The sequence below is a fragment of the Corvus moneduloides genome, chromosome 1 (genome assembly GCF_009650955.1).
Source record: "Corvus moneduloides isolate bCorMon1 chromosome 1, bCorMon1.pri, whole genome shotgun sequence".
Lineage (NCBI taxonomy): Eukaryota > Metazoa > Chordata > Aves > Passeriformes > Corvidae > Corvus > Corvus moneduloides.
In genome coordinates, this window is record NC_045476.1 from 71,723,497 (window position 1) to 71,744,730 (window position 21,234).

The window sequence follows — 21,234 nt, forward strand, 5'->3', positions numbered from 1 at the left end:
TAGCAGCTACATACCTCAGCAGGTCAATGACAACAAAAAACCCATAAAAACATTTACATCATGTTGACTAAGCATATTTCTCCCAAACAGCTTTCCCTTGTGAAAACCTGATGAACTATATCAATCTGGTTCTCATTTCTGCAACCAATTTGTTTTCTAAACTGCATTCACCCAGTTGCATAAACAAATCCTTATTATATCCACAGAAGCAGCTGCCTCAGTTTCTGCTGTAACTAGCCATTTACAGATGCTTCATTTGCTCAGGCTTTTTTTTCCCCACATGCTAAAGTTTAACTATAAGAAACAGAGGCCATAGTTCATAAAACAGTATATGGAAACAATGGAGAAATGAAGGTATTGCCCACAACACACTTCGGTCTTGTGCTAACACAGGTCCCACCAAGGGTTTTTTCTATTTATAAATCAGAATTAAGACAATTGCAGGAACACACCACTATAGTCTACAAGAACGTACATTTAATTACTAATTTCAGCTTTATTTTATGTGTACATCTGTATATTTCAACCAGATTCACAAAATGCAAAACTTGTGTTATCAGGGTACTTCATACAGAGGTTGACACATAGCTTTGTCATTACTTAGAAGAACATGCAATAAGCTACAGAAAGTTTATGAAAATATTCTAACAGAAAATTTTAGTCAAATAATGAGCACGAGAAATCATGTTTAACTTGCAAATTCTGTTTACAAGCTACTATGAGACATTTCCTACCACTAAAAAGAAAAGAGAAATAAATAACTACTTAGATTCTTTAAATCTTAGAACTGGACAAGCGCTCCACTGTGTCTGCATTCTAAAGAATGGAAGTGGAAATTGTGCAGAAGAATGTTTTACTTTAAATAATTGTGCAACTGTTATTGCTGTTTTACAAAGAACCTGAAAACATGCAATGAAAACTTCAAACTGAAGAGACAGCTGAATGCACATATTTTGATTGTTAACGCAATTAAAATGCAAAAGAGAACTACAAAAGTATCTCAAAATGTTGTGGTTTGTTTGTTTTAAGGTTTTTTTACATGTACATAGAGAACTGTACACAAACAGGGAAATAAAAAAGTTGTTTAAAAAATGAAATATAGTAGTATACAGTATTTACAGCTTAAATGCCACTCCTTTTTTAACTGGAGCTAAACTATTACATGAGCATGCAGTACATCCACAACTCAAAACAAGTACCTTTTGCGCACTATGATATAGTCCTGTACAAAGCATAAATCAACCAAATGTTAAATCACTCTTCTCCATCACTGTTGTTGCTATCTTTGAGCTTCATAACAATGCCTAGGTCACAACAACTTAGCTTAGGTAACTTCATAAAGTGAACATATGAACATCTATTTCTAATACAAGTTTGAAGAATGCATTCTATCAACCAGACAGTTTATGGTGAGATACCAACAATGTTCTATAGTTTAAGTCATGCTTGATGAAAAGCTGTACTGAAGGAACACAAGTTTGTCAGTGGACTGATGAGTATTTTTACCTTTGTTATTTCTAAAGATTTTCAAATTCCCATTTTCCTCTCCTCTTATTTGCTCAGCTAAATCCAAATGGTTAGAATACTTATATTTGTAAAGCTTATAGCACAAGTGTTAAAGTTATCAATACAGATGTTAAATACTGTAGCCTTTCTCTAACTGTAAAACAGGTATTTATTCTTAGTGGTTTCTGTAAGCACTTCTGAAGAATTGTGTGCTATTCCATACATTGTCACAGCCAAAAGTTTACTTACATAGATACCTGATTATCCTCTAAAACACCCAAAATATTAAGGACCTTCAGAACTTCATTCTCTGTATAAAATCTAGGCACATTTCAAACAAGTAAAGCCTCTAGCCAAATAATTCTATAAGTTTTAGATTTTTAGCTCCCATACGCCTTATATTGATGGATAATCCAGAATGGATTTTACAATGTTGATACTAAATATCTCAAGCAAACCTCGAAATTTAGGTCTCAAATCAAAAGGAATACCATTTGTATTAAACAAGTATTGTTTATTTTATTGAAAATGACTCTTCAGTATTTGCCTTACAGTTGGTGTTTTCCAGTCCACAAAAGGAGCACAAAAGGATGTACTATCCATTCCCTTCAACAACTGTCAAATCCTGGTAGGATTCATGCAGTAACTTCCTAAAGTCTTCAGTAACTACAGGATGAACAATTAGAAGTGAAAAAAAGTCTGTTCCTGAAAGAAAATACTTCTTTAGATTGTTGTTTTAGAGCATAATTGTTTTTATACCTGCTACACTGGGAGAATACCCTAAGCAGTAACACATCTTTGCAGGCTTTGAGATGTCCTTGTGATTACATTTAGAATTAATGCACAAACTGAATTTCATGTGTAACTTCAGGCACAACTGTGGGAAACAGCAGAAACAGCATGCTGTCAAGACATAACCTGTCACAGTTTTAGGATATCAAAAGTATGTAGTCAGGTTGAATTCTACTTTCTATGATAACTTCATTTACCCAAAATTATGTGCAGTTACATATGCAAATTAATGCAACCCAGATGAAGATTTTGCTGCTCTAACAGTACAGAATACTTTTCCCACTGACCTTAAAGGTTTTGATGGTGGTGACCAACATGTGACCAAATATTTGACCTTTAGCCCAATACAAATGTTCAGCTCTGTTAAATTCATTTGTACTCAAAGAACATTTATTCCTTCTGAAGCAGCAGCTGAGGATTTAAATAGTCTTTCCACCTTGGGCTGCTCCCAATCTAGAGACTAAAAAGAAGTAATAGTTCAAAAGGTATCCTATCAATACGCTGATGCAATTGTATGTTAAATTCTGGTAACTCTGAAAAAAACTTACGCTTTAGCATTTTTATGTATGTAATAATCCATCATAATTTATGAAAGTATTTAGAATTTCATTTTCTCTCAAATTGCTAGGAATTAGATTGGTTGTTAGGATGACAACTGTGACCTAATCTCCACATTTTTCCCCTTAACTGAAGTACACGTGATGAAAACACCTATTTATAGAAACAGAGGAGCAACTGAAAAAAATTCTCATGTTCACAATTGCATTTCTAGGTCTTACTAGAGTCACATACTTATTGGGGGGGAGGGGGGGGGAGGGAGAGGGCTAACTGATTAATCCACAATGCACTACACCAAGCAATATTATTGTGTCTATTTATCTGGAATTATACATGTGTGATGTTGGATGGCTGTGCACAAAAACAAGGGGTTTAATATGCTTATTATATAAATACTTAGATTTAATGCAGGCAAGGGATTATTAGAATATGCCTAGTGCATGAAATACATACATTAAAACAGAAAACAACAATTACATCACTTCTTAAAGTTCTTAGAACTTAGACTCCATTCGTTTCTGCACAAATGGCATTATATATGTGCCCCCCACAACAGAATTCAAATACAAATTGTAAGCAAAATGAATATCAATATACAATATGTTGAGAGGGAAACACTATTCCCTTTCTCAAAATCAAAACAGTGTACTTCAAAAACAGAAAGCTACTTTAGGCAAAACCAGAACCATGTTGGGTGTTCAAAACTGGTTAAATCATTGGTTTCTTCAAAAAAATGTCACCAGCAAATCATGGCTAGCCACAGCACACAGCTTAGTTTCATAAACTCAAAATTACCCAGAAAATTAAAGAAAATAATTATTTGGAAGTTTTTTTCCTGAAATATAGCTCTGGGTTTTGAATTAAAACAATATTTTTTCATCTGGGGAATGTCAGGCCAACCGGAGCAGTGACAAACGTTCCTTAGCTGCTTCCCAAGATGAGAGCTAGAAGACCAACCACCTCCAGTGTATGTGTACTGATGATCACCAAGAGATTGCAGAAGCTCTATGGAATGCCTGAGTCAAGGCCAAAGGGGTCATCTCCAAGGGGAATCTCCAAGTAGGCATCTGCTACTGACCTTCAAACCAAGGAAGTAACACCAATTAAACAATACTTGGGTCACTTAAGAAAGCTTTGGGTCAACAGAACCTCATTCTATGGGCGATTTTGGCTACCTAGACACTTGTTGGAAGAACAATACAGCAGGCCACGTGTTATCCATCAAGTTCCTGGAACACGTGAAGGACATATTTGGAATACAGATGTTAGATGCGCCAATCAAGAATGAGGCAGTGCTGGACTTACTACTCACAAGCCAAGGAAGCCAGCTTTGTAAAATCCCAATCAGTGATAACCTTGGCTGCCATGATCACAGCAGTGGGATCCTGCTGAGCACGCTGAAGGTCGGTGTTAAAATAAACATTTTAGATTTAGAAGAGCAAACTTCATTATGCTCAGAGCCCATTTGGAAGGGATGCCATGGAGGATAAAGAAGCTAGTGGGTGCTGGGAGTTTTTCACCAAGTCTCCTGGAAACACTTAAACAGTTTATCACCTTTAAGGTCAGGAAAGAGGCAGAGAAAGACACCTCCTTGGCTTAACTGTGAACCTCTGAGTCTGCTCAAAGCCAGAAGAGAAGTGTACCAGAGATGGAAAAGCAGAAAAATACATATTGAGAACTAAAAGGACATTGATAGGGTATACAGAAAGCCTTAAGAAGTTCAACATGGACAAGGGTAAGATCTTGCACATGGCGAAACATAATCCAGGAGTGCGGCACAGGCTGGGATGGACCTGGCTGAGGAGCAGCTCTGTGGAAAGGGATCTGGGGGTCCTGGTGAACAAGCAGCTTGATGTGAGTGAGCAGTGTGCTGTTATGGCAAAGAAAGCCAATGAGATAATTGAAATAAATAACGGACTTCATCACTAGCAGAGAGCATCACCAGCAGAGATAAAATCATCATTATCTCACTCAGCACTTGTCAAGCCACACCTGGGTTCTCTGTGTTCAGCTTCGGTCCCTGCTATGCAAAAAAACCCACAAAACCATGGACAGGCTGGAGAGGGTCCAGAGAAGGGCCAGAGGGATAATCAAAGGCCTGGGAAGCCTGACATACGAGGAAAGGCAGAGAACTGGGTTGGTTCAGCCTTGAGAAAAGAAGGCTTACGGGCGATTTTATCACCATATTCCAATTTTTATTGAGTACCTACAAAGAAGAGACTCCCTTTTTACAAGGAGTCACATGGAAAAGATGAGGGGTCACGTGTGCAAATTACTTTGTGATATTCTAGTTGGACACTGGAATAATGCCATTGGAACAATCTCCCCAGGGAAGTGTTGGATTCCCCAGCCACTTTAAAAACTTGGTTGGTCAGGGTGCTGGGCTACCTTGTCTGGACCATGCTATTGACAGGAAATGTTGGACCAGGTCATCCTTGAGGTCCCCTCCAACCTGGTATTCTATGAGTCTATGATCATACTGATAAATTGAAAGTGTGTCGAATGTTTAAACCTTTGAGAGCAGCAGCTTCTAAAAAAGCAGTAGCTTTTCCACATTAAATACTACATTCAGTACTCCCCCTTCTCCCAAATATTAAACTGTGTCGACACGTTATTTGTTGTGCACAATGCAGAATGTGCCCAGTGATACAATGCAGAGACAGGCAGAGCTGATCGAAGATAGTGCTAAGACATCCTGTAAACAGGACAACACTGTATTGTCCAAGGGGAACCAGGGTACCACCAGTGCCATTCACACACAAGATATCTTTGTAGCCTAACTGAGGGGGCAGGAGGAGGGGAAGGCTATCTAAAGCAGTTTTACTTTTTCTTAGAAAAGCTATCCCAGTTGTTAGCGTGTGTCAGGTGTAAAACACTCCACAAAGCCACCACTCTTTCATATATATATATATATATATACATCTATATATATATAAATAGATATATATACACACACATTTATATATACACACTGACTAAAGCACCTTATGCTTAACAATGCTGTTTCTAGGGATGTGGAATGAAAGTTCCAAGTTTCGCAGACATAAGGCCACTTACACTTTCTCTCACTGCTGGAGTTACTAGGCAGTATGTTCATTCTGTGATCAAAGAATACTTCACAGACAAGCTTTTTATCATCATAAATTCCTCACAGGAAACAGCTGAAAACAAACTTCTGTCAAATAAAGCCTTGTCAAGTCACTTAAGCATTATATTATCTGCCTGTCCCTTGCTGCCAGGCAATAATGCCATATAATGCAGAGACAACTAAGCACATGACAACGTTTTAAAAAGGAATACAAGCAACCTATGCAATAAAAATTATTTGGAGAAAGGTACCTTAAAACCTGCAAACATGCCTCCTTGTCCAAGGGGGAAAGTTACAATGGCAACAATTTCATTGGCAGAGTAATTAAAATGAAGAATGAAGTTCCTCAATACAAGCATATGTATCTCATCAGTTAGCAGCAGTCTGCTGTAGTTTAACTTAGTGAAAGACAGCAAGCCATTGACCAGTGGCAGCATAATAGCCTCCTATTAAAAATAAGAATTGAGATGTTCAAGGAAATTTGGAACCTGTGAATAAGTTTCGATGTGAATTAAAGGCATGAGACAACCTAAATTACTGAATACAGTGCTTCATTATATGGTTGGTTTTGACCCAGACAAGCATTTCCAGGTTATCAAATAAAAGTTTTAAGGTCTGTTGAACAAGACACTGTATCAAGTAACCAAATTAATTAGAAACAATCAAAATAGAACAAGAATGAAGATGTGACAAATTTTTCTAAATACTCTCCCCTAAACACATATGTAAGAAGGCACATTAGGAGAAATATCTTCAATTCTTTTATTATTCAATTTAACTTAAATACCTGAAACCAGTTTTCTCACAATTTAAGACAATTGAGAGGAGTTTCAATTGCTTTTTACAGATACCATAATTTCATTGTCAACTAAAGTGCAATGGTTGTGTGCCAAAAAGTATAAGCAGAAAGTAAAAGACACAAGACACAAAAACAAACCACAAAAAAAAAGTTTTTGAAGACATTCAAAACCAGTGAGAGCATATGTATTCAGCCACATTTTTAAAGCAATTAAAAGTAAAAATAACACTGAAAATGTTTATAAACCTGTATTTTAACTTGTTCCCTGCAAAGCCCATAACTTTGTACATTTTCCAAACAAGACTTTAATGCTTTTAAAGAAAACAGATAATATTAGCATTCTTAGTACTTTAAGGAAATGTATGCGGAATAAGGTAAAGGCAGACAGGTTAATTCATTATATTTTGAAGCACTAAGCAATGACTGGATTGCAAGTTATATTTTAAACATATTCTTTTAGCTGTGCAGTAGGTGCCAGTGTTTGCAACAGTCCCGAACGTCTTTTTGACATTGTAACAGCAAAACCTTTGAGTGATTTACTACCCCTGTCAAGCATTAAGAGACAACTGCTGAAAAGAATTCAGTTGAGAAAAGATGTAAAAGATTCCTTATTCTTCACAAAACTTTATGCCCTTTAAATTTTGTATTTCATAAATAATTAGTTCATTAGAATTAAAATTTCTCTTTACTTCAAACACTCACATTTAAGACACTTCACATGCACAACACCACTCTGTCCCTTTTAAACTAGAAAAGCACAAACTACTGAAAGCTAAGTCTTTGAAAGTTCCAGGTATCTTAACCTTTCCAAAGATACAAAGTGTTCAGAAACAAGGTAGTAAATACATTAATGCTGCCCCACTTACAAATTTTTGGAGTATGGTAACTATTTTATTAAACTTAGTATTTTTGTTCAGTAGAAAACCAACACATCATATTGTTACCCTCTCCCTTTTCCCTATAGGTGTGTTCTCTGAGAGTTTGTTATATTTGCATGTTCCTTACAGAATACATGTAGGGGTAAGGGTCCTACCCGTGCTTAATTAAATATAGGGAGTTTATTTGCAACGAGTACCCTTCCTGAGGTTTGCAGAAGGGCTGGTAACCATCTGCATGTTTAAGACAAAATAATTTAGAGGAAAACATTGATTTGAGATTTGTTTGTGCATACACAACAGATTGTACTTAGTAACCTTCATACAGGCTCCTTAAACTCCTGATTTCTGACGTGCTAAAATCACAAAGAAACGTGCTAAAGAAGAAAACTGCCACGAGCCATTCTTCACATAGTGCTAATTATATAGGGTTGTTAAAGCTGTGGTTCTTAAACCCCATCAAAATTCATCTACATTTTAAAACACATCTAGCAGTTGTTTTGAATACTGAACAAGAATATTCAGCATTCAGAGAGATTCTGCTAATACACAAAAGTCAGTTATTCTGCTATTTCACCTGAATTCAAGGAGAATTGTGCACATTCACAGAATTCTTCTACATTCCAGAGCTTACCCAGCCACCTGCTCAGAATTAAACCCCAAGTTTGGCACACAGAGCAACTTTCAGGACAGCCCCCCTGTTTCATGACAACATGTTCAGGACAGTGATCCCACCACCAAGCATGGACCTGCCTGGCAGCTGCTCGAGGTGCTCCATCTCCACTTGGCACACAGGGATCCCCCCCTTGCCCATGACGGAGGCACGTAAGGCGCAGTGCAGGAGTTCTGCAGTTCCAACACTAGAGGACAGCCTGTTCATTTGACTGAGCCTCGAGATTTGCAGTGCACTTTCCACATCGCTTCCTTTCTCTCGCACTAGAATCCGAGTCCATAAGCGGATGAATCCACTCTGAGGAAGCTTCTCTTCAGGTTAAAGATTTTTGTCTCCCCCTTTCTACATAAGTCTCAAAGCGTTGCAAGAATTCTTGAAAACGAAATAATTAATGTCAGTACTGTCTGTCCAACACCAAAGACAAGAGCTTCTAGGGGAGCCATATTCTTTCCTGCTACTCTGTAAATTCCGGCTACTGCAGCACCTAAGAATCACAAGGAAAACAATGATCAAATCACAGAAAAAGCCAAGGTTGAAATATGTGACAAATTATTTACTCTGTCTATGCATCAGCTATTTATAGAACATCACCAAACACTGTATTACTTCATGGCATTACACAATTACCAGCCTTGCTTGTGTTTTTATAGTTACGTATATGCTTCAGGAATGATTTTCCCAACTGAACCAGATCAACTTTTCCATCATCAGTTTGATTTAAGAAAATTAAATCTTGTTGTTTCCCTGTAGACATCTTCAGATATATTTTTAAAACATTTTTTGTGCCTTGTGCCAGTTTGAAAAGGTAGCAAGGCAATCCTCTAAAAATTGACCAAATCTGAAGTGTGGTTTAATAGTGTTTGTGTAGGCAGGGAGAAGACAAGAACAATAAAGCTGCTAGTGTCAACAAAACAATTGCAAACACACATTTACCAGGTTCATTTAATATGTCACCTGAATAAACTGGTCATATTATATGAGTTTATTTCTATATAAGTAGTTTTTATTAAACTATTTAATTGTTAACAATTGTTTAGCAAATCCAGCAAAACATGAAAAAGGTCAAAATACTGCAGTGTTATCCATGAACATCTATGAGAGGAAACTTCTAACCAATACAATTAGATTTTGAGCTATAGCACATTAAAAAAAAAAAAAAAAAATCAAAAAACCTGCAACAGAGCATTTTCCTTGTACAGTTGTGTGCAAATTCAAATTTGAAATATAGTATCAAGAGGCCAGGATCAACCAAAACCAAACCCAAAACTTAATTGTAGACCTTCCGTACGTATCGTCTTGGGCGCAATCTAGTCATAATTAAATGCCTTCAGAGATCACAGAGGCTTTTTCAGGCTCAAAGAGAAATGAAAAGTCATCACAATTTTTAAAAATAATATGCAACAGTTAAAAAAAAGGTGGGGTTTTTTGCTATTGCACAGTCACTAATAGGAATAGTCTGCTGGAGTGATCAAAAATCCATTAGTGACACAGAACTACATTGAGTCCCAACAGATTTTCTGAAAGTACAACCAGCATCTGAATCATCTTACATCTTCAAAAAGCAACACCTAATTTTTACAGTGTCTTTAGGAAGAGTAGAACTCACTAATGATTGTGGCCATAACAGTACTTACAAACACTACTAATCACACTGTTAGGTAATTTTTGGGTTAATCTATTTTTATTACTGTTTTTAAAAAAACCATGTTCTGTAAAGCATATTTTGTCTGAAATATCTCACCAGAAGGCTGGCCTTATGGTATTTCACTCAGCTACCTTGCATAAGCTTTTCCATTTGTTCCTTGGCTAGCTGCTGTCAAAAACTGAAAGAGATCCTTTAGACTGAGCCCACTACTAACATTAAAATTATATTTTCAAAGCAAATTCAAAGTGGCCAAAAATGTATACCAGAATTGTCACTACTAGATCAAGAACAGAAATTTTGGGCTTCTTGAGCAAACACTGAGATACTCTGGGAAGTATCCAGAATAAAACAATAAAAATTTGGTAGTTTGGTAATTATGTATTATTACACAAATAGCAGTGTGCAATACAACCTGTAACACAGAACCCAGCAAAGCTGGTGTAGAGCCAAAAGTGTGTACAATAGGCTGCCAACAAGGGAAATAAGAATATGTCACCAAAAAGGAGTGTGCTGGGAAAAAGGAGGAAGAACAGACCCTTCTGGATGAAATACAGCTGAAATCCTTGCCTTAAGCTGTCTGGTATTTATGTATTCTTGTTTGGCTTGGTGGGGTTTTTTTGGTTGTTGTTTTGCAGTTTTGTTTGTTTTTGTTAATTTTTCAATACCTTTTTTAATAACCATTGATTTCCATGATTTTTCAAAGCTTAAAAATGGAGGAGTCTCCTGCTTTTCCATATGCTGGTAAAAAGGTCCCAGAACAGCAGAAAAGTTTGAAAGATCTCCCTGAGCAAAATTAAACTTATATTGTGCAATAGTCTATACTGACTTCATTCACCTACACAAACAATGCAGAAGACTGGAAATACAAAGTGGAAATTGAAGTCAGTTTGCTATTTCAGTTTCTTAAGCACTGGACCAGGCATATCCAAACAGCTGGTATTCCAACTTGCATCTTCCAGTTTGCAACACAATAGCTATTAAAAATCCTCTTTAATACTTGATCACCATAATTTGCCTTCAGAAGCTCCCTGCAGAATTTCTTTCAGTATGAAACAAGCCAGTTCTGGCCAGAAACAAAAAATATTTGAAGGTAAAAGTACTTGGCTAAGCAAGTTGCAATGCTCTGTGCAAAACCTTTGGGAACAGCATAACAAGTCTACAGTCTAGGCTTAGATAAATTCTCAGATGAATATGCACACAAACAGGACTGCTTATGTGTTAAATGTTTTGACCTGCAAAACTGGATGCCAAAAATACAACTGTGTTGCTCCTCTTTTTATGCAAAGATAAAAGACACAAAGTACTTTGGCTTGGGAGACACTGATCCTGAAACCTCCCCATCACAGAAAGCTGTGAAAGTCTCTGCTTGGATCTTTCAACACCACGTTTCCCAACTTCAGTTCTTCAGAAATGCTCATGCATGGTTGACTTTGTAACAGGCCACTGCCATTTTAAGCCTAAGACAAAAATCAGCGTAACATATAACATAAGGCACTCAACTAGTTCCAACTTGGCAAAAAAAGCCCCAAAACCCAACTGAACTTTACTGTGTTAAATGGTGGAAATTCTAAGCTGACAAATCTGTAGCAATTAAAACAACCCTTTGAGGAAAGTCTTAGTCAAACTCCTCCTGACATTTGCATTTTTATTTAACCTTGTAAAACAATAGCCAGGAAGGACTTTCAGCAGCTGTAAGAACTAATCTGTCACAAATCCTCTATGAATGTGTCCAAAGCTGACAGTGATACCACTATTCTGATAATCTGGGCAGAACACAGGAAAACCAGAATGAAAGGTGGGAAGTTTTGCCTTCAGACTATATGGTGGTTGATAGATTTAGAGTTCCTTACCCTCAGAGACCTTTCAAGTTAGGCCATCTTTTCTGCAACACTGAAGATTTTGGGGCAGAAACTACTGCTCAGTTAACACAGGCACCATTCAACACATGGATTTTGATGCTGAGAACTCCTTACCAGCATTGCTTCAGACAATGAAGCACACGCTTCTTTCCTGCAAAAATAGCATTCGCTACTTTCCCCCCCTCAGCATGTTCCTGCTTGCTTGGGAAAGCTACCGTAGTCTATTTATATGTTTGATAAACATAGCTGGCTATGATAAAACCAAAGAATGAAGTGTCCTACAGGTTTTATGGCCCATATTTCAGTGCTGACACAGATAAAAGAATTTCTTGGGAAAGATGGAAAAGCAGCATCTGATACCAATAACTCTGGATGAAGACAGATGAGTAGCATTTCCTCAAAACATTCTTGTCAACATCACTTCTGTCATATTCGGTCAGGTGTAACACTTCTGCACTTTACTACATAAAATACTCCTATTTTCTGCAATGTTTTAAACATGAGTGTGGTTTTTAACCATAGCCCTGTGAACCTTTTGGCTTTAACAGAAAAAATGATTGCACCTATCTGAGGATACAATGTCAAGAAATAAAAAATGTAATCTGAGTGGTAGACATTCATCTAATACCATAAGAAACTCTGTAACAGATGCCCCTGCCAAACAGCATTTTACCTAGAACATCAGCAAACCTTAATTTTTTTTTTTTTTTTTGGGGGGGGGGGGGAAGAAGGGGGAGTCACTCTATAACTATCACAAAATCCTTAATAAACAATTAACAGTTCACTAAGAAATGCAGGCTTTATTTTCCTTCTTCTTCTTTTTAGAAGTTAGATGTAAAATAAGAAACAAAACAAAAAAACACCACACACAAACAAAAGGCAGACTTACTGGTTATCATTGCTCCAGTTACAGAACCCAGAAATCCAATGCTGACCACAATGACAGAGATCAGCCTCCCCTGCCTATGCCTCTGCAGCATCACAAACATTAATACTCCCACAGCACCATGGACAAAGAGAGAGGAGAAGAGAGCCCAGAGGAAAACCCAGTACCACATCTCTGAAAGAAAGCAGTCAAATAAAGGGTTAATGTTTTTCAGACAAGAACTTTATAACAAACTTTAAAATACTGCAATCAATCAACAGTAAGAGAAAAGCAATACTGATTTCCATCTTAAAAGTGATACATGTGACACCACCAGTACATGCTCAAGACTCTTTCCTCATTTCAGCAGACTATCATAAAGGATTAGCTGTATTATGTCAAAAATTATAAAAAGGATTCTGGCAAAAATCTTGATTCAGATGTATTTTTACAAGTGGTCATAATTCCTTTAATGGTTTCTTTAAATAGTGTTGATTGCAATTTCTTAGTAAGCATTGTAACTGCTTTTTGTAGAATAAAATATTCTCTGACACAAAGGCTGAAAGAGGAAAAAGTCAAGAACTTGGTTGGAGCTTGGGGTTTGTTTGGGTTGTGAGTTTTTATTTTGGGGTGGGTGTGGATTTTTTGTTGTTTCCCAGCCCCCCCACCCCATGCCCACCAATTAGAGACAACATCAGGTAACATCAGATGGGAAAACTGAGATTAAAGACTTTAGTTGATCCACCCAGTAGCTTTAATAGAATGTTCCATCAAATTAGCTTCAAAGGCACAAATAAAAACACTGTAATTTTAACGACAAATTTTAACACATCTAACTCCTTGCTTCTGATTGCTTAGTACAGAACTTCAGAGAGAGGTAGAGACTATTTTAAATTACTAAAAAGGGCATCAGATCATGAGAATGTGTGGAGCACAAACATTTCTTTGAAGAATGGCAGACATGATGATCACCTTCAAAGAAAAGAGCTGGAACCATCAATGGAGCTGCACAATAACTCAAGAACCTTTCTCACTTGGTGTCGACTTTCTAAAAACATTTTATAATTCAAAAGGGTGAGTAAATAAAAGAAAAAATCCCTTTTGTGTTAAGACAACTACAGTAGGTATGCATTATTACAGAATTGAGCAAATTAGGGTACATATTCCATAATCCCATAATACTGTCATTAATTTAGTCTTTGCTGCAGGTCCCTCTCAAAAATAGAACAAAACAAAAACCCCAGCTTCCTTACAAAAGCAAGATACTTATTGTTTATGAGGAGAGCCTGTATTAATGCAGCTTGACTCACACCAACTCTTTGAGAAAAAAATACAACCCAATTACCTAACTTAAAAAACACTGAGCAGCACAAAACATACTGCGAAAAGATGCTGAGAAAAAAATGTTGCTACACAATAACCACAGCTCTGAGAGTCCGTAGTCAGTAGGAAATGTATATAGATAGCACAGATACAGAGTTTAAACTTTTTATTGAGCAGCACTTTGGGAGTAGCTCAACCCTTCCCCTCTCACACAGGCATAAATGGCAACACTATGCCTGCCCAAGGACGTACAACTCTGAATCACAGTAGCCAAAGGGCTCTTTGAAGAGAGCAGCAAGGAAGTGGGTGGTAAATTTACATTCAATTAATACTTCAGCTGTAGTTCAAGGTGTAACATTTTCTTCTGAGTTCCTGGATGTATGCACACACATCCTGAGGGTAGCTCGGAGCAGCTCTCCTCAGATCCTCCATCCCTTCAGCCCTGGCCCCAAGATGGGTCTCAAAAATTTTGGCAAAAGGATAATGACCATGGTACTGTTCCACTAAATGATTGTCTCATAATTCTCAGAAGCTACTGTGATGAAACAGTGGCAGGGGTGTCAAGTACTCACTCCACAAACCCCCTCACTAAAATTAAGACTGACTGACTGGTGATCTAATCTGCTATGCTCATGGATAGTGTGGGAGGGGAACCTCTCCTGCAGTCCTAACAGGCCTTATCCATTACTAGCACAGCTTGGGTGTTTCCATTATTTATTCAAGTGGAAGCACATAAACAAGAGGATTAACCAAAGATCTGCCAATATAGAAGCTGGCAGCCCTGCCAGACCTACAGTTTGACAACAGGGAAATAAACCTTAGGACCCAATCAATATGGATCAAGAAAGTCTGTGAGAACCTGACACTGTCACACACCATAATCTCTACAGGATTTGTTAGGCATCACCTTTTAGGAAATTGGGGTTTGTAGGCATTGTCAACCATTATCAGGTAGAGAAGACAAATGACTTCCAGTCTTCGGAAAACTCACTAGGGTGACCGTATTTTTAGAAGAAAATGAAAGCTTATGGGAAGGCTAACTACTCCCCTGTAACTAAGAAACCAAAAATATTTACAAACTCTTACACAACAAAATAGCTCCACAGCGAGCAACTATCTTCAGTCTTATTTACGTTCCAAATAAGGCTCAAGGAAAATTAGCATCATCCCTCAATTTATATTTAGGGCAGGAGGCTTGAGAAGAGAACCAGCACCAAAATGTCCTGTTGGCTAAAGAAATACAAACTTCAGTTCTTTGCTACACACTTTCTCCTCCTACCCCTTAAAAGCAGCAGGCATATTGAAAAGGAAATTAGAAAACATCCAGAAATATTCCTTGTTTGACACAAAAGCAACTGGAGTTTTGTTAAACTATGACCTCTCTTCCTTAAAACATCACCTAGGTGTTAGGAGCTGAAACAGGACAAATCACTTCCAAGCACCTTCCCTAGGAAAGGCTGGAGGTTACCCTTTCTTATCCTCCTTTACTTACTCTTTTTATGCCTGCTCATTCAACACACTCATTTATTTACTTCTGCTCATAGGGTGAGTGATGAGGCCAACCAAGTTGTTTAACAGGGATGAACAAGGCAAGGAGAGAGAGACAACCTTTCAAGAAAATTAGAGGAGACCTTAAGCTCCATACACCTAGAGGACAATGTAGACATTCTCATCCTGACATGTTGAGGGCAGAGAATGATACAATTCATGTTCTGTAAAATTCAATATCATCTAGCCCCCGAATCATGAAGAGAGATGACTCTCAAAAACCCTGTGTTAGAGTAACACTGAAAGACACAAAGAATGGGTTGGGAATAACATCGAGAGGTGCCACTATAAAATAGAGAATGTGGACATCTGAACACAGTCATGACTTCACTTGTTCAAAAATGACTGAATAGTTTAATTGATGAATTGACTTGCCATATCTCTAAGGAAGAGGAAGTGAGACTGAAGTGTCTCAACTAATTATGTCCTAAACACTGACTAATAAGCAGCATAAACTTAGGTACATCATCACCTTTGCTACCCTGACAAAAAAAGCACATTCCAATTTCAGTCTTTGTGCAGCTATACTAGTTAGCTGGCTCGTCTGACAACATGAGCTGCACAGACAGAGTACTTTGCTGCTGCAGAGGTAATGATTTACCTCTATCTGTCAGAGAGCTTCAAATACTCACCTAGCCTCAGTGCATTTAGTCACGCCCTCATAGAGCATCCCTAAAAAACGCTTGCAACTTCCTTTGCTTGACTCTAAGAAAATTTCACAGCTTCCTTTCAGTGTACCCAAATTACTTAAAGTCACCAAAACACAGCATACGTGTATCAAAACTCCACAGTTCCTAGAGAAATACAGGAACTAGGGAAGGTCCAGTACCTACCAGTTTACAAGCACAGTGACATTCAATACATTGCAAAGATGTCACAGCTTTTCTAATAAGAGCAACTGAGATACATTTTTCATGTTTATTTAAAATTCTTAGTGCTTAAAGTGAAAAGATAATTTAAGATAGTGTTTATGTTCCTTTCCACTGGTTTGCCTTAGGTGGGGATTCTTTTCTAACCAGAAAAACTGCAAGGCTCAAATACCTTGTAATTAATGCCCAATCACACCAGTTTTGAAGTACTTCTTTGTTTGGTATTTGGTATTTATACATATCAGAAAAATATCACACACACATTATGCTTATGTAATACAGATACACCTTATACATGTATTAGTGTAGGCATACACAGCCTTAGAGATAAGAAAAATAGTTTTTAAAGTATTTTACTGTTTAGAATAACATTCATATCACTTCCATCTTATCTACACTTGAAGCACTCCATCAACAGCTTCATCTTACACAAAGTAGATAAACTATAACATTTTCAAATATTTTCTACATATATGTGAATATGCTGCCCTACTGCCACTCAGCTTCAGTAAAAATGGAGTATCTCCCTTAGTCCTTCATCTTCAGCACTTTTCCTCTAGTTCTTAGCTTGTTTTGCCAGATGAATAATGATTGCCTACAACATGTCATAAATCAAAAGGGATTACTCCAAAACAGAGTATCTCTCTCTCCATTCTAAGCCCAGTACCCATCCTACTACTATTAGGTACAGAGGTAAGTCAAGCAATAAGCACTTGTACTAGGAATACAAAAATACAAATTTAAGTCAACAAGGTAGCACATGTCAAATTTTGACTTAGAAAAAAACAGTAATGTTACATTCCTGTAGCTTATAAACGCAAAGCACTCAGATGAAGTGACAGCATATGAAACCTGCAAACGTAACTCTGCTCTTTACATGATACATTTTTTCTTCAGCACCAGGTCCTGTCCTTAATTACTTTATTAACTGATACTTTCAAAGTTAACAACAATACAGTCAAATTGTTGTTTGGAGATGCTAACATTTTTGCTGCATTAAGTGGGAAAAAAGCACTTCGCTGAGGAGCATTTAAATCTTAAATTACAGACTAGTCCTCTCAAGTAACAGGATAGGGGGCAAAGACAAACCAGACAATCAGGAACAAATGAGCACAGGATGGAGCTTAGGACTTTCTATTAGTAGAAATATTGCCAAGTCCTTTATTGTGGAAGCAGCCTTTAAACAATTTTTATTTTACTGGATACTAATAGTGGGATTTTTTTTCTCCTTTTTCAGTTCAAATTCAGCTACTGTCTGACTAGTTCTAGTAAACCCTCATCTACCTTTAACTCTAAAACACAACCAGTTCATATAAAGGAGGTGTTCCTGGGATTTACTGGAGGATGTAACAAAGAGTGAGGTAAAAGCCACCCCACCTGTCCCATGATTACTAAAGCCTTACTTCCACCTTCCAAGAGAAGTCAGGAGGGTAGGAAGCAAGCACATCATGGTGATGGGCCTGTGTTCAGCTAAAAGGAGCAATGCTTGCAGCTTTAGCTGTTACAGGGTGTGATGCGCATGTGGCAGCAATGAACTTGTCTGTGGTCTCCTAGGTATTTGAGACCACATACCAAAGACAGCACTTCCTTTTTTCATGTTGAACCTGGTTCACATATACAGTATAAAAATAATCTTTCAGTTTCTCATTGACAGGAAAAAGAATCCACCAAAACTAAGCTATTAGGGTAGGAAGCTTAGGCTGGAGTTCATATCAGGACCCTGTTGAAAGTTTCAGAAAATTAATGTATTTTTAAGAAGGATGCTGATAAAACTTTGCAACTTATTTGTGCAAACATAATTAATACAGTTTATCTAAAGGAGAAAAATCTTTACTTGAGCAACTTAAAAGTCCAGTCCAGACCACAACTTTAAGTCCAAAAGTAAACACAAGGCAGTCTTGAATATTCATGGAACACGCTATATTAATGATTTTCTTTTCCCAGTATTCTGGAGAAGTTTCTCCTTATACCTAACAGAGATGCAAAAGGGAAGGGATTAAGTAGTCAAAGAAGATAAACTCATTCACAAACCTATTTTCTTAGCAGGGAAAACAACAGAATTTCTGGTTTTGAACAAAGTTTACTTCAGTAAGTAGTAAGGAAGGGTTTATGTAACTAGTTCAGCTTTTTGTTATTATCAATGATTGTATCAAAATATATTTTATCCTGTGGAAAAGATTTTTCAGTCCAGTGCAAGTTTTGGACTGTTGACAGTCCATGAGAACATTCAACTCAACAGGTTTTGGCTGTAAGAGCAGCCTGCATTTAAGCACCAATTTAGAAACTGCAACTATAACTGATGGTGACATTGTCCAACAACATTATGATGGATAAAAAATTATTTTTCATATTTTTTAAATTAAAAAGAAAAAACATTACACATTATAAACACCTTATGCAACCCCTCATCTTATTGCAAAAGCAGTGAGAAACAAGCTGATTTTTACTCTCGGCACTTAATTTCATAGAAACGCCTATGTTGCATAATGGTCTAATAAGAAAAATGTTATAGAGGATGTCTGGCACAAAGCAAAGTGAAATCCATTGTGAACTTTTTCCTTTAAGAGTACAAGTTTTTAAAGTAGGTATGCTAAAGTAACTACTCAGGAAGAGAGCTGTATTTAGTGCGTCACCACACTAATACCTGGAAACTTTACTCATCAGACACACACTGTTCACAGATCAGGCAAATACAAAAAGATTAATCTTTTTTACTACACTAAGATGTATCCTGAAAGTTAAAAGAACAAGAAAGATGATCACTTTCTGTTTGCTACAGCTTCAACTTCAGCTACACTTCTATTTTCATCACACTTCTTCCACCTTTAATAGATTAAAAAAGAAAAAAGAATATATCTATTCATGATTACTATAGAGTGCAAAAAGATGACATAATACTCTTCCATAAATATTAGAATATTTTCATAACTGTTTAAAACCTACACCCTTTACTCAACATTTTCCACTAATCTGTCACCACTGAATATACCCCTACACCGAGCAGAAAGACACCACTCAGTTACATCTCTGCTATTGACACCCAATCCCTGCTTATTCAGAGCTGGAAGCTTATGCTTTTCTTTACACATGGACACAATAAGAGAAGATACCCCTCTCCACTGTATGCCTTGGGTTTCACAGTAGTCCAACCCATTTTTCAGCCTGAGACTGAGCAGAAAAAAGCCAGTTCTTGCCAAAAGCCAGACAAAGCTCCCCTCTCCTAACAGAGGGTGAGGACCTGGCTCTACTTTGGTTCACAGAATCTTTTCGTAACAGCTGTCTTTAAGAATCCCAGATGATTAAGATTACGACTATTTGTCAGAAAACATCTGTCACCTCATTCACTCCCACAGCTCTCATTGTGCACAGGTATACTTAGGGGTAGCAGGGTAAGTCTCTGATTCTCCACATTCAATTTCACGGTTTTCTAGTTGGTTTCTTTTTATAGCTCTGTCAAATGCCAATGAGCATAAATCCACAAGGGGAAAAAAAATAAAACCCAATCAACCACCCCCACAAACATACTCCAGCCTTCCATACATATTTACACACTCACACACACTTTCTACAACCCTTTACTCATGCACAGGTACCCATCGCTTCACTCGCATGCACACACACCCTACACCATTAGCCTTCTTTTATTATAGATGGACATAGAAAAGTGAGCGAGCACATCCCACACGCTCACGTCCTTTGAAGGGGCAGGCATCCCAGACACCGAGTCCACACCCCAGTCACACTAACGCCTCACACAGACCCCTCCCGATTCCCTGGACCCCACAGCAGGCGCGCACACACACACACGATATACCTGCTCACAGAACACACACGTAAGCACCCGGAGAGACTCCGGAACACGAACACCAGTCCTCCGTACGCGCAGCACACAGGGGGACCACCGCCACCCCCACGCCCTCCATTGTGCTCCAGCCACGGAGCGCCCGCCCGCCCCGCGGAGCGCACCCTCGCACTCGCGCGGCCCCGCACGGCCCCGTTACCCGTGAGGCTGCGGAGGACGGTGCCGTGAGCCCACAGGCTCAGCACTTGCTGCACCGACAGGTTGATCATGGAGTTGTCCCCCGCTTCCACCTTCATGGTGCCACCGCCGGGCGGGGTCCGGCGGCCGCCGGACCGCGGGGCGGGAGGGAGACGGCGGCGGCGAGGAGCGAGAGGGCGGGGAGGCGGCGAAGGGAGCTCCGCGCCGCGGTGGAGACATCGAGGACGGAGTGGGGGAGGCGGCGGCCGGGGGGAGCCGGGCAGTCTCGGGGGAGGAGGAGAGCCGGCCGCTGGCGCTTCCCCAACGCTCAGGGGCAGGGCCGGGCAGCGGAGCCCATCATCATCATCATCATCATCATCGCCGCCGCCTCCGCCTCCTCCATCAGCAGCGGCCGCCACCGCCTCGCCGGCGGCATCGTCACCCCGGTCACCGGCATCACCTGGGCGAGGGCGGGGCGGCCGCGGGCCGTCCCTCAGGCGGGCGGCTCCATGCGGGAGCAGCAGCGGCAGCGGGGACGCTCCCGGCGCCAGACGCTGCCGGAGGGGAGGGGGAGGGAGCAGCGGGAAGGGGAGCGGGAGCGGGGCAGCGGGAGCGGGAGCGGACGGAGCGGGAGAGCGGCCCCGCGCAGGCGCGGCGGGAGGAGCCGGGGGGCGCGGGCTCCTCCCACCAAACGGAGAACCAGAATTCGGAATCACGATTTGACTCAAGGAGAGCGCGGAAGACTGGGGATGTCGTGGACCCCCAAAGAAACTTGCGTTAGCAAGAAGTGTGTTAAATAAAATTTATATACACATATGGGTAGGTTTAAAGGGGAAAAGAAAGCGATTACACTAC

The 21,234-nt window shown here is 39.0% G+C and overlaps 1 protein-coding gene across 1 annotated transcript; it reads right to left on the reverse strand.

Annotated features, from left to right (window-relative positions):
• Positions 1-462: 462 nt before the first annotated feature.
• On the reverse strand, positions 463-21,012 carry TMEM170B (transmembrane protein 170B). Its single transcript, XM_032115461.1, has 3 exons — positions 20,402-21,012; positions 12,685-12,855; positions 463-8,775 (listed from the first exon to the last, which is right to left on the reverse strand). Exons 1-3 carry the CDS (start codon positions 20,496-20,498, stop codon positions 8,645-8,647), a joined length of 399 nt encoding a protein of 132 aa, XP_031971352.1. The 5' UTR covers positions 20,499-21,012; the 3' UTR covers positions 463-8,644.
• Between the last annotated feature and the right edge of the window lie 222 nt (positions 21,013-21,234).